Here is a 13,781-nt window from a genome sequence, read left to right on the forward strand (position 1 = left end):
CCTGCTACCGCCACCCGACCTGGAGCGACCTGCCGGAGGCACAGCTCGGCCGCCGGGACAGCCCCGCACGGGGGAGCGCGGTGGGCGCAGCCTCGGACGGGCGGCGGCGGCGGAGGATCTGCGCGTCTCGCCCCGCCGCGCAGCGAGGATGCCCCGGGAGGGCGGAGGTGGTGCCGGGGCTGGGCGTGGGGCGGTAGCGCCGGGGAGAGGGAGTTAATGAGAGAGGGGAGGGTGGTGGTGGTGGGGGAGCCGCTGGGAACTCCAGCTCGGCGCTGCCGCCCGCCTCCCCCGGCGCGGCCCCGCTCCTCCGCCCGCCCCTCGCCGCCGCCCGCCCGCCCGCCCGCCGGGAGCGGCTCCAGCGCCGCCGGGGCCGGGCCGGGGCCGCGGCGCCGAAAGTTTCGCGGTGCCCGGCCGCGCCATGGGCTTCGACCCGTCGCGCTTCGCGGCGCCGGTGGCGGCGGAGCTGCAGTGCAAGCTGTGCGGGCGGGTGCTGGAGGAGCCGCTGTCCACGCCGTGCGGGCACGTCTTCTGCGCCGGCTGCCTGCTGCCCTGGGCGGCGCGGCGGCGGCGCTGCCCGCTGCGCTGCCAGCCGCTGGCGGCCGCCGAGCTGCGTCCCGTCCTGCCCCTCCGCAGCCTCGTCCAGAAGCTGGAGGTCAAGTGCGACTACAGCCCGCGGGGCTGCGGCCGCACCGTGCGGCTGCGGGAGCTGCCCGCCCACCTCGCAGCGTGCCGCTACGGGCCGCCGCCGCCCGGCCCCGCCGAGCCGGAGCCGCGGGGCGGGCCCCCCCCCGGCCGCCCGGGGGGCGGCTCCGCGGGGCAGCCGCGGCGGACCGCGCCGGGGGAGCCCCCGCGGCCGCGGGCGGGCGGCGGGCACGGCTGCCTGCGGGCGCTGCGGGGCGGCGGCAGCCCGGAGCCGGGTCCCGAGCTGAAGAGGGAGGCCCTGCGCTGGAGCAGGAGGGAGAAGTCGCTGCTGGCGCAGCTCTCGGCGCTGCAGAGCGAGGTGCAGCTGACGGCGCGGCGGTACCAGGCGAAGTTCGGCCAGTACATGAGCCACATCAGCAGCATCACCCGGGACCTGGCGGGCAGCCAGCCCGGCAAGGTGAGTGCGGCCGCAGAGACCGGCGGGGCAGCACGCCCCGGTGTGCTCTCCGCCGACGATGCCCTCCCCAGACCTTCTTTCGCCATGCCCAACTTGTGAGCGACCGGCCGAGGTGGCGGTGCGAGCCGTGTCCCCCGGGGGCTCGGCGGTTCGCTCACCCCTAAGTCCGCGCCGGGACGAAGCCCGGTCCCCCCAGCGCATCCCCCGGGTGGTGCGAGCCGAATCTGCCGGTCCCTCACCGCCCCTGGGGAGATGGAGCCACCAGCTGCAACCGGGGACACGCTTCTTGTCGGTCCTTGTTTTGGCGCCCTTCGGTGGCCGAAAACCCGGGCGCTGGGGAGAGCAGCGGTGCCCGGTCGCGGCAGTGGCCGAGCGCGGCTTGTCGTTTGCTTGGCCGGAGAGGATGGGAAGCGGGCGGGAGGGGCGAGGGTGTCGTTCTTCGACTGGCAGCCGGCAAACGGGGCCCGGTTCCCCCGGGCAGGGTGTGCGCATCCGGCCTCCCCGCCTCGCAGGGACACGGCTGCTGTTGCTGCTCATTTTGCTCCGGCTGGGACTGGCAGAAGCTCAGGGGCATGGAGCTGGCTTTTAACTTTTGTTTCAGCAGTTAACTTATTTGAGGAGTTATTTAAAAAAAAAAACCACAACCAAACAACAACAACAGCAACAAAAAACCCCAAAACAAAACCCACCAAAACCGGTACATAAAATCTTTGGGAGTTTTGGAAACGATGGTGAAAGGACAGCAAAGTGTTTCTCGTTTGGTAGGATGGAGTCACAGTTGACTGTGATAGCAGTGGTAGCAGAGCGCGGTGCAGTGCTTCGCTCTCTTCTGAGGTCTGATGACATTGCTCAGATAGCGACTCGCCTCCTTTAGGCTAAATAAACCGTCTGAGAGTACTCGTGAGCTGGCTTAGCTGGCTGTAAGGGGCTTGAGATTTTTTAAGTGCTAACGCCTGGCTGGAAGATCCCTGTGCAGGCTCTGGCATTGCTGGTTGCAGCCGTAGTGAGTTTAATGCAAAGAATTTTGCTTTTTCCTCAAATCTTCATGAACCCTTGGGAAGCAAAATCCCAAGTGGAAAAGGCCTGGGTAGCCAAACTTGTTCCTGAATGTAGCGTGCTGGGCATCTGTCTGCTGCACGGTAAAGGGGATGTCATTCGCAGGACATCTGCATGCCTGGAAACATGGGTCTTTGTGGCACTGAGAAACTTTGTGTTTGGAGACTTGAATATTTAATCTTTTTTTTTTTTTTTAAAAAAGGTCCTTTGGTTAGCTAATCCTTGAGATTTAGGTTGGTGGCTCTGGGAGGTGTGCTCATACATATACTTGATCTCTTGGCACATGGGATAGGTCATATGAAGTGGGGCAGCAGTGACTGTTAAGGAGCGTGGGGTGTGTGAGAAAAGCAGTGGCTGCAGAAGGGAGGAGAGAGATTTGGATTTTCAGTGAGGAGTTGGCAGGAGATGTGGGGATAGGCGTGGAAGCATCACTCCTCCCGGGCAGCAGTGGAGCATCTGCCTGTTGTGAGCACTGCCGGCAGGTGTTGCTGTGTGTACTGCTGCTCGGAAATCCCTTTTACAGATGAAACCTGGGTGATGGACAAAACAGGCATTTGGAAGAAAAACTTATCAATAAAGTAAAAATGTACTTCATTAAAATCAAACGTATCATGCGGCAATTAAACATGTCTCACGGTTAATAAAGTATGAGCTTCAGCCTTAAATGTTATGTTTTCAGTGTTTAGAAAGGTATAACTTATTTAGCTGTTAAATTTATATTAACTCCCTTATAGAGGCTGGCAAATGCAAACACCTAACTGTGCTGGATGAATAAACATTTTTTTGTGCGGAATATGGCTCCTGAAATGTAGCTGTTAGCATATGTGAACAAGGTAAAATAAGCTAACTTGCTGTGCTAAAGCCTCCAAGCTTTTTTTTTTCCCTCGTTTTTTTTTTTAGAAAATTATTTACCTGTTCTACTGAAGGTACTGAAGGAAAAGGTTTCTTTTTTTTTCCTTTTTAACTTGGACTCCATTGCTGTTTTGAATGTTTGCTTTATATTTTAGATCTTCTTTAGAAAAAACTACTTTTTTACAGACACGGTTTCGAGTTCTTTCTTTTTGGAAGGGAAGGGAAAGGCTGGGATGAAGAGCTGAGTTTCATTTTCTGTGTATATTTTCCCTGAAAGTTGCTACAAAGTGTGTACTGATATGACTTTGGAGTCTGAAAATGGTGATGTTGTGTATTTTAACCTGTATGTTTAATGTCTGAAACATGACACACATAGGGATTTTATGTTTTAGAGACTTTTGGAGCTCTTACTTTTTTCTGTGGTGCTGAGCATTCCTCCCACCAAAAGCCTGTACTTTTTTCTGCTCAGCACTGAAGATAATCAGTGTTACCTGTTACTTTTCAGTGCCTCCTGACTTTTCCTTTATTTTGTGTTTTTGTTGTTTTTGTTTTTGTTTGTTTTGTTTTTTTTTCCAGTGCAAAGTCTCTTGTTATCTTTTCAGCCTAATTTTCCTTTAAGCCTTATCTTACGTATTCTCCAGCTAAACATCTTTTGTACATTAGTACTTTCACTTAAGGTCTTTTTTTTTTGTTTTTTTTTGTGACTGTAGCCTTTAACAATATTTCAACTCTTGCTTCTTAGGGAGGAGAACTCAAGCCTTTAACGATCATGCTCCACCGAGAAAATGACACTTTGGGATTCAATATTATAGGAGGACGACCCAATCAGGTAAAAGTAGTAAGTAACTGTAGGTTGTTTTTTGACCATATTTTCTGTTACTCTCTACACTGTTGGTAATAAAAGAGTTACTTTTAATGATAATAGATGTGGAATCAGTTCCATGGATAGAAGAACTATATATTATCAGGTATAATTGGAGTCATTGTTTCAAAGACATAATCTTGCGAGAATTGGATTATTCTCATTTTCAGGAAAGGTGTTCCCATTGTTTTTACTTTAAAACTTTAGGCTGATATGCACTCTATTCCCATGTGAGTAACACATATTCAAGCAAAGTGTTCAATGGAAATCTCTGAGACTGCTTATAAGAGTCATTGTTGCAGGATTAAGCCATTGGAATTTTTAGAAACAGCTTGGGTTTTTTTTCCCATTTTTTCCATTTAAAGGAGATATGAAAATTTGCTTCTGTAGCTCAGATAGTTTAAGCACATATCCTGCTTGCACATGCCTGCTTTCAATTTTTCTTTCTTTGTGAACTGAAACAGAGTTTTCTTCGCTCTTGTATCTTAAATTCATCTAGTCTCATCAGTCTAGGTTTAGAAAGTTCACTGGAAACCATAGAATATGCATAAGGTTCACTAACCCCCCTAGAATATGCATAGGAGTATGCTTCCTTTTTTTTTTTTTTTAAATTCATCCTTCCAAAAGCATTAATCACAACTGTCATTGCATATGAAGGGTAAAGAAACCTGTTAAACTGGAAAATTAATAGTTGATTAAAAAGGGTTGGTAATAATTATGCACTGATCAGGTTCTTGTTAAGTGGGAGAATTGTAACCTCCTACTATTATTGAGGAGGGGAATGGGACCCTGTATATTAGTTTGGCAATCTTCCACTCTAAAGCTATATTTAACGGTGCCAAAGAGTCTGTTCCCTTTAGCCTGAGAAGTTCTCTGTCTGTGCTACAGAATTACTGTTCCGTGTGGGTAGATACAAAGACCAGCAGTTACCAAATGTTGGTGCTGTAAATCCAAAGCAAGAGTTTATCAGATTTTCTAGTGGAAGGATGAGACAACAGGTGGCTATAAAATAAAATACACGCACTTCGATTGTATCCGTATTTTGAGTATACAAGTAACAAAGTCCAGACAATCTTTAGTTTGGATTGCAGTGTGACTTTTGTTATTTATAGCTGTAGGAAAACTTCAGGGAAAAGGGAGCATGGTCTTCAGCTTGCTTGGGATGGCAGCTGAGCTTCTCTGAAGTACTTGCGTGCTGACAGTGCATACTGGAACAGGTTTTTATATTGCAAACTGTTAGGCTTTTTGAATTAGTATTCTGGAAGTTTAAAGAGTAAATGATAAATATATGAATCATAGAATCATAGAATCATAGAATCGTTAGGGCTGGAAGGGACCTTCAAAGGTCATCTAGTCCAACCCCCCTGCAAGGAACAGGGATATCTCCAACTAGATCAGGTTGCTCAGGGCCTTGTCCAACCTGGCCTTGAACGTCTCCAGGGATGGAGCATCCACCACCTCTCTGGGCAACCTGTTCCAGTGTTCTACCACTCTCATGGTAAAAAATTTTTTCCTAATATCCAACCTGAACCTACCTCCCTCTATTTTAAAACCGTTACCCCTTGTCCTATCATAACTGGCCCTCCTGAACAGCCTCTCCCCATCTTTCCTGTAGGCCCCCTTGAGGTACTGGAAGACCGCTATAAGGTCACCCCGGAGCCTCCTCTTCTCCAGGCTGAACAGCCCCAACTCTTTCAGCCTGTCCTCATAGGAAAGGTGCTCCAGCCCTCTTATCATCTTCGTGGCCCTCCTCTGGACCCTCTCCAACTGGTCCATGTCCTTCTTATGTTGGGGACTCCAGAACTGGACGCAGTACTCCAAGTGAGGTCTCACGAGGGCAGAGTAGAGGGGGAGAATCACCTCCCTCGACCTGCTGGCCACGCTCCTCTTGATGCAGCCCAGGACGCGGTTGGCCTTCTGGGCCGCAAGAACACATTGCCGGCTCATATTGAGCTTCTCGTCCACCAGTACTCCCAAGTCCTTCTCCTCAGGGCTGCTCTCGATCCATTCACCGCCCAGTCTGTATTTATGCCTGGGATTGCCACGACCCAGATGTAGGACCTTGCATTTGGCCTGGTTAAACTTCATGAGGTTGGTACGGGCCCACCTCTCCAGCCTGTCGAGGTCCCTCTGGATGGCATCCCTCCCTTCCAGCGTGTCGACGGCACCACACAGCTTGGTGTCATCGGCGAACTTGCTGAGGGTGCACTCCATGCCACTGTCCACGTCACCGACAAAGATGTTGAAGAGGACCGGGCCCAACACGGACCCCTGAGGGACGCCACTCGTGACCGGTCTCCACTTGGACATTGAGCCGTTGACCACTACTCTCTGAGTGCGGCCATTGAGCCAATTCCTTATCCACCGAGTGGTCCATCCATCAAACCCATGCCTCTCTAGTTTAGAGAGAAGAATGTCGTGCGGGACAGTGTCAAAAGCTTTGCACAAGTCCAGGTAGATGACATCCGTTGGTCGACCCTTGTCCACCGATGTTGTCACCCCATCGTAAAAGGCCACCAAGTTGGTCAGGCACGATCTGCCTTTGGTGAAGCCATGTTGGCTGTCACCCACCACCTCCTTGCTCTCCATGTGCCTTAGCATGGTTCCCAGGAGAATCTGCTCCATGACCTTGCCAGGCACAGAGGTGAGGCTGACCGGTCTGTAGTTGCCCGGGTCCTCCTTGTTCCCCTTTTTAAAAATGGGGGTTATGTTCCCTCTCTTCCAGTCATCGGGGACCTCGCCAGACCGCCACGACTTGAAGGTTCGTGGAGACAGCTGCTGACCGGAGAGAAGGAAATGGTCATGCTCTTCCATTAACACTGATAGTTGGAAACAGAGAAGTGGGTGGAGCTGTGAGGCAGAGCTGAGTCTCGGGGGTTTTTAAGTCTTTGAAGTTTAATTTGGAAATTCTGTTTTGTGAATTCATTGTGATGAATGTGAGTACCACAGACGCTTGATTGGCAGTTCCCAGATACCAATGTGAGGTTTCGCTCAAGGTATCTGGAGCCAAAGGGAAAAAGGATCGAATTGACTCAAATAATGAAAATAAAAAACTCTGCTCAAAAACTTAACTACCGGAAGAGGAATTGTTTGATAACAAGACAAAAAAAGCTCATGAAGGCAATCTGTGCATTCAGGTTGTTCAAGGAAAAAATGCCTTTGGGTGAAGCGTTGGCTCTTGCAGCAGAAGAGCTGAACAGTGGTGTCATTGTTTTAGTCACCTACGTGGGAATGTGTTCCTTCACCATGTCATTTGTGTTTTATGAGTACAAAGCAGGTTTTTCCCATTGGAAAGCAGGTGACTGTTGGTGACTTGGGGAACGTACCTACATACTTTCCGCTGGCTGTGTTTCATTTCACATTTCACATAGGCTTCCCCACTGTTAACCTTCTACCTGGAGAGAGGAGGAGAGGACAGGGACGACTCACCACAAGCTTGTGTTTTATTTTGTCAGGAAAGGACTCATTTCACATAAATGTGTGTGTCTGGGAGGTGATTCATTGTTCTAATGGAGCAAGGCTACTTTGATCCCCGCTTTTGTCCTGGGCTCCAGCTCTGGCTGGTTGGGACGACTGTCCCACTGAGCAGGCTGCAGAGGCTGTCCCCCTCCGAGGACACCACGGCAAAGCCGGGCTGGAGGGAGGTGTGTGCTATGGGCTCGGCTCGGGGCTCCTGCTGTCGCCCACGGACTCAGAGAAAGATGGGGTAAACCGATCATTCTGGTAGCTCCCCTCCATCCCCTGCGCGCAGCCTGCGGGCTGTGTGACGACGGAGCTCGGTATGGCGTGTTTTCATGTCAAGACTGGTGGATACCAGCACGTGTGGCCAATGGGGACCGTAGGCCAGACTGGAAAATTCTTTTTCTTACTGGGTCATACATTACTCTTGAAAAAGCCAATGAAATTTCTTACGGAAAAAAATACAGTTTTCTGTGGGCAAAGGTACTGTAATCTAGCCTTCTGTTTTCTTAAGGAAAAAACAAACCGTGTCCCTCCTATGTTATCATTAATGGCTGTTATGCTTCTTTTATCAGAGTTTGATTTCCCACTGCTTAGATGGGAACTCAGTGGAGATCTGTTAGTTCATCATTTCAAAATATTACTAGAACTGTTAATAATTTTCCCTTTTGCTTCTTACCTGACACGTCTTGAAACTCTGTGACAAAGGGGAAAAAAAAAAAAGGAGTTTATGAAATCGTAGTCTGACTAACATCATGTTGAACAAATATTTTTTAACCTGAAATCTACTTGGGTTGAGTCTCCATAGGACAGTTGCCACACACTGTAAAGCATGCTTTACAGTGGCTCCATTTCTTGATACGCCTTTATAATTTTCTTAATAGAAAAAAATTATAAAACATTTTCCCCATGAGTGTATAGGAGTAAACCTAGAAACCTGGACATATATGAGTTGTGGTGTTGGTCAGGGATTCACCAGTCACAGGAGGAAAATAAGCATCATATAAACTGCTATCCAAAGCATAAATTAGCTGGAAAAAGAGTCCTTCATTTATTGCTATCTAGATTATTATTTATATGAACACTTAAAAATAGTTTAAGTAGGCAGTGTCTGCTTGGCATTATTTCTTTACTAATAACGATTTAAAACTATTTTAAATTATGATGTGATGAAGTAATTTTAGCATGTGCAACAACATCAAGTATATCATTCCAGCTGTGGTAGATAACTTACCTGCTTTAAATTTGACCTTCATACGAGTTGTACTTATCAATGTGTAGAGATCAACTGGAAGTGGATTCTCTTCTTGTCCACAGCCGATCTGTATGGCTTTCACAGTTGAGCAAGTTCTCAGTCTCCCATGTGAATAGGATTTATGAGGTTAACCAATTCCAACCAAATCCTATCATTGTTACATGCCAGCTAACTAATGTCACTTTGTTCCTTGGAGCTTTATTTTCAAATACAGAAAAAAAGTTCATAAGCAGCAGTACAGCAGGAGCCCTTTTGCTCCTGAGGGGAACACTTGCACATCCATTTTTATGAGTATCTTCCTCTGTGCGTTTATGTACTAGTCACTGTCTGCTGTGAAGTTTGAGGTCAGCTTTAAATATTTTAGCTGGGATCTGATTACTGTTGCGCCCTGTGTCTCATTTAGACTAAAATAACCAGAAGTAAATGGATAATCTCATAAAAAATGCTGGAATAGTTCATAAATTCTGTCCTTTTGATTAATGACTAGTTTGCATTAAGCAAGTTAAAAAAAATAAATCCCAAGGAGCTTAATTCTTAGCTAGAAAAGCAAGCTGCATATTTCAGGTGGATTTGCATTTTTCATTGCTGCTGATTTTAGTGCTATCTTGTACTAATGTGGCCCTTTTTGCAACTTCCCTGTCGCCTGGTGCAGAACAATCAGGAGGAATCTGCTGAGGGAATTTACGTGTCAAAGATTTTGGAAAATGGACCTGCAGACAAAGCAGAAGGCCTGCAAATTCATGACAAGATTATTGAGGTAAGGACACCCCCACCACCACCCCCCGCCCCCCAGTGGATTACTCTGTTATATTATCAGATTAATCAAGGATTTGATGGCTTTTACACTAAGTATGTTGTAGTTTTCCTCTTTTGCTGTGTCTAAATGTGATTCTTGTACACTGAACTACTCGAACTTTTCTCAGGTATGAAGATGCACAATGGATTTTTCCAGAAACTAATAAACGTATTGGTTTTGGGATTAAACTGATTTAAATGAGGCAACGGTGTAGACACTGAAATAGCAAGCGAGAGAGAACTTTTGTATGTGTTTTCATTAACTTGAGAAAGAAGGCAAATGACTGTCTGGAAATTCCCAGGTTTAGTGAAATGAATTTTACCCTGTGTAGGGGTTATTACTGTTGTGACTCTGGGACACTGCAGAGAAGCTGCACTGGTGAGCAGCTCTGTGAAACATCTTGAGCCATTAGAGAAAGTACTTTCTGCTATATGGTCAGAAGTAGATCATCTGTTGTGCTCACCAAGACCAGTATAGCTCTTTCTCAGTCATGTAATATGCTACCATGGAAATTTTGAAGTTTATTTCTGTGTTGTATGCAGTTTTTTCCCATGAAATAATTATAATTTAAAAAAAAATCAGTAACTCAGTCTGAAGAACAGGTTGCTGTCTAGCCTACATGTGTAACTGTAATTAGCCTCTAAGAGGTCTCGAGGGAACAGTTCCAAACAGTCACTGAAATAGACTCCTTCGGGTGCTGTCAAAACGGCATTTCACATCGCAGCTTTAATACAACTCTCTGAATGACAGCATGTACCAGTAGCTGCTGGGTTTGTTTAGGATACATTACTCCAGCCTTGGGTTTAGGGGAGGCTTAGAAGCATGGTGTGAACTTGCCAGTTGGACGGGGTTTTGAACAAAGACGCATGAAACAAGTGGATTGGAAGACAAATGCAGAGTGCTGCTGCTGACTTCTTGCAGTACCTCGCTGTTAAGGACTAGAAATATAAGCCACGACTGTTTGAATGCTGGCATTGCTCTTAATGTTGGGAGCCTAGAGCAATGTGTGAAACCAAATTAATGCTATATTTTCTTGGAAAAATAAAGCTCATGCTTTTAGCTGGCAGATACATGCAGCTCTAGTAGAAACTAAGTTGGCTGAGTAGAACTGAACTTGCAGCATAACTCTTATCTCTCTGAGATACACAAAAAGCTTTTGCGTCCAATTTTTTTGTAACAGCAGCCCTATGCTCAAAAAAATCTTATTTTCTTCTGACATTACTGTTTCACTTACCATGTATTTTCTACAGACTGACCAGCTATATAGTTCTATGCATTTGCTCGACACTTCCTGCTTTATTTTATTGTTCTGGTATAGTGCCTCGATTTTTAAGACAAAATGGAGTGGTTTTGGAGGAAGGAAGAATAAAGTCACAAACTAGCATTCATTAAATGTGAGGTCATTTCCCAAAATGCCACCAGAACTAATGCTTGATTTTTGTTCGTTGAAGAATTCTGGCTGCATAAAATCATACTGATATTTAACTTGCTACCAAGAACATACACATTTCAGTTCTATGTGAAACTATAGATCTGGTCTAGCATAAGTGTTCATAGAGCTCTGAATGAAGCACCATTTTCACCATATTAATATACAACAGCTTTGTATGTAATTTTTTGTATTCAGGCAAACATTTAAAAACGTTCAGAGTTAGGCCAAATATTGTACAAAATGTTTGACTATTTCAAAATTTATTAGACTAAAATAAAAAGGAGAAACGGTAACATTAAGACTTTCTAAATGAAATGCAAATAAGTAATTATTCCTCCATGCTAGATCTAGGAAGCAGCTGGAGTCGAAAAGTTGAATTTTTCCTTGCCCATACATTGCTATTGATGTCTTCTTGCACCAAGATGCCTTGCCAGCACTGCTGCAGTTTGTTGTGAAAGATCAATGTGAAAGCTGCTGCAGTGAGGAAATGAGTCAAATGGTGTAACTGTTTCAAAAACGTCGGTAGATACACAGAATGTGAGCTTTGGTGCTTGGGTGAAAAGTTGGTAGGAAGTGGGAACTTCTTATTATTGCTTACTTTTCACTCATTTGGTGATCTGATCTAATAGGTGCTATTTTTATGAGACCATTTTTCAGTAATCAAGAGCAGAAGGAACCGGTGTCGTTCAAAGAGCCTTTAATAGCTTCAGTCATTTGTTTGGTAGTGTGGTGCCCGGGGTGTTCCTAACAGCGCGTAGCTAATGGGATAACGGACAGAACTATCCCATTAAATCGGGAGAAAATCTGTTCTTGATGCGTGTTGCTAAATAAAGAAGGTAATTTGTTTCAGTGCTTTATCAGATGTTTAACAAATGTTAACTGCACGTGGTGGATGACAGTGAGTTGTGCACATTTTGGATGACCGTCTTGTGGGTAACCTAGCGCAGCAAATGGATTTCACAGTCCTATGGTGTTGGCAGCTGGAATTGTGAGCCAAGGCTGGCAGACATAAGTATTGCTGCCTTTTACTTTATGTACATCATTATTTATGACAGCAACTTTGCCAAACAATTGTTAAAGTATTTGAAAGGGTGCCATGGAGAGGAATCAGATTTCTTTATTAAGGAATTTATTCTAAATATAAAAATACCATACAAAGGACTTGAGTTCCTGGAGGTTTTTGAGATCAGTGTGCTCAGAACATGGGCAATAGAGCCTCTTTGATTCTTTCATCTGAAAAATGTTGGTGTTTATGTGGGCTTTACTCTCAGGTGAGCATATTTTGTACTTGAGGACCTGAAAACTGGAACAGATGCATGTGGGCTGGCAGAGTGGTGGTGGGTGAGAATGACAGGGAGAGGTGAAGGGTGGCAGCTCCAGGTGCCCTGTGTCAAGGGGCTGCAGCTCTTCACAGGGTACTGTCACAGGACCCTCACTGATCATTTTCACTGTTCTGCTGAGGAATAGAAGATTTCAGGCAAAGCTTTACCCTCTGTGTTCAAGGTTAACTCCTCTGTGGGAAGAGACTTGTTTGTTTATGCAGTGTAAAGTTGACCTGGGACAGTGATGTGCACAAGCAGCACTTTGGTGATGTGTAGTTTCAGGAATCTCATAAGAAGCCAAAAATGGTCATTATTTGTTCATCAAGGAGAAATTTTTCCTCATGAATAACTTCTTTGTAGCAGGTTCCTCCATATGTCATGGTCTTCTGCTGCTTTTGAAAGTTTTTATCCAAAAATCTAGCTCCCTAAATTAACAGAGTACAGTAAGTGTTCCAGGACTAAACAGTGACCACATGCTATAAAAAGCATCTCATAAAACCAGATGCAGCATTGGTATCTGTGGCTCCCAACATGAAAGCCTTGGATACGAGAGCAGTGGTATAAAGCCACCAGACCTTTAACTTTTGGATCTCTGTCTTCCTTTCCACTCTGCCTTGGAATCCGGAGAGGAGGAGAGAAGAAGTGAGCCATGCTCAGGACCGTCTATTAGTTTGTGCTGGTTCAAAGAATTCTAATTGCTGCTGGGAGAAAATACAATGTTTAGAGTGGATCACAGTTACACAGCTATGCGTCATTTCGTCTCCCTCTCACTTCATGCCAATCTTTCCTACTGAGTAAGTTCACTGCTCATCTTTGCTAATGCTAATAGCCTCCTCGAGGCAGTATAAGACAGCTATGATCATTGGCAATGTTGTTGATACACAGAAGTGTTTTACCTGCTGCTTTTTTTATACATATTTATAGTTCTGAGCAGTAACACTGGAAGTAGTTCTTTCTGTATGGAGGAAAATTTTACTCTCTGTTTGCAGTCAATGCAACTTCACATAAGAATGACACCACATTGGCCAGAGCTCCAAGTACACTAGTTAATGCTTAGTTAATAAGCCATTCAGAACTAATTCTTTATACTTGTTTTGAGTTGTTTTTTCTTTAATACTAAATTTTATGGAAATTGTTATGTCATCTCCTCCAGCTTTGAGCCCAACTTTAGAAAAAAACAGTGACTGATTTTTCTCAAGTCCTCTCTCATTCTGTAAGTCACAGTGTCTTGCAAAATACCATTGTATTGCTAAAGTGGCATATGCTGATTTGATCTTTCCACTTCAGCGTCGTACATAAAATACATGACCGGGACAGAATTTGCAATCGAGATGGAATTCCTGAATTTTTGTATTTTTTTTTTTTTTAAAGAGCAGTGTTTCATCAATTTGAGGAAAAAGAGCTACTGTTGATTCACATTGCCTAGGAGACAAAGCGCTGTGGTCCTGGCTGAACCTTCTGTCGTAGGTTTGCCAAATAGCAAAACAGCAGTGAAAAACCTTGTGTGGAAGTAAAAGGAGCTTAGGCTGAAGACCAAAATATTCATATGAGGAACTGTAAGCACATCATCATCTGGAAGGCTCAAGTGTTTTTCTGTTCCTTGCACTGCAAGGCAAAGGCTTCTGTTCTTTTACTGTGAAGCGAAATG

General features: G+C 45.7%; 1 protein-coding gene across 3 annotated transcripts in view; it reads left to right on the forward strand.

The window, feature by feature from the left end:
• Positions 1-418: 418 nt before the first annotated feature.
• PDZRN4 (PDZ domain containing ring finger 4) overlaps positions 419-13,781 on the forward strand; it is a 263,260-nt gene continuing 249,897 nt past the window's right edge. The window contains exons 1-3 of one of the 3 annotated variants that reach the window (XM_086610014.1): positions 419-1,099; positions 3,750-3,836; positions 9,236-9,340. In XM_086610014.1, coding sequence (XP_086466140.1) covers positions 419-1,099; positions 3,750-3,836; positions 9,236-9,340 — 873 coding nt within the window. Of the gene's footprint in view, positions 1,100-3,749; positions 3,843-9,235; positions 9,341-13,781 lie in introns of those variants that run through there. The other 2 variants (XM_086610017.1, XM_086610015.1) reach the window with 2 other exon arrangements.

This window comes from Tauraco erythrolophus, chromosome 4 (genome assembly GCF_009769465.1).
Source record: "Tauraco erythrolophus isolate bTauEry1 chromosome 4, bTauEry1.pri, whole genome shotgun sequence".
Taxonomy (NCBI): Eukaryota; Metazoa; Chordata; class Aves; order Musophagiformes; family Musophagidae; genus Tauraco; species Tauraco erythrolophus.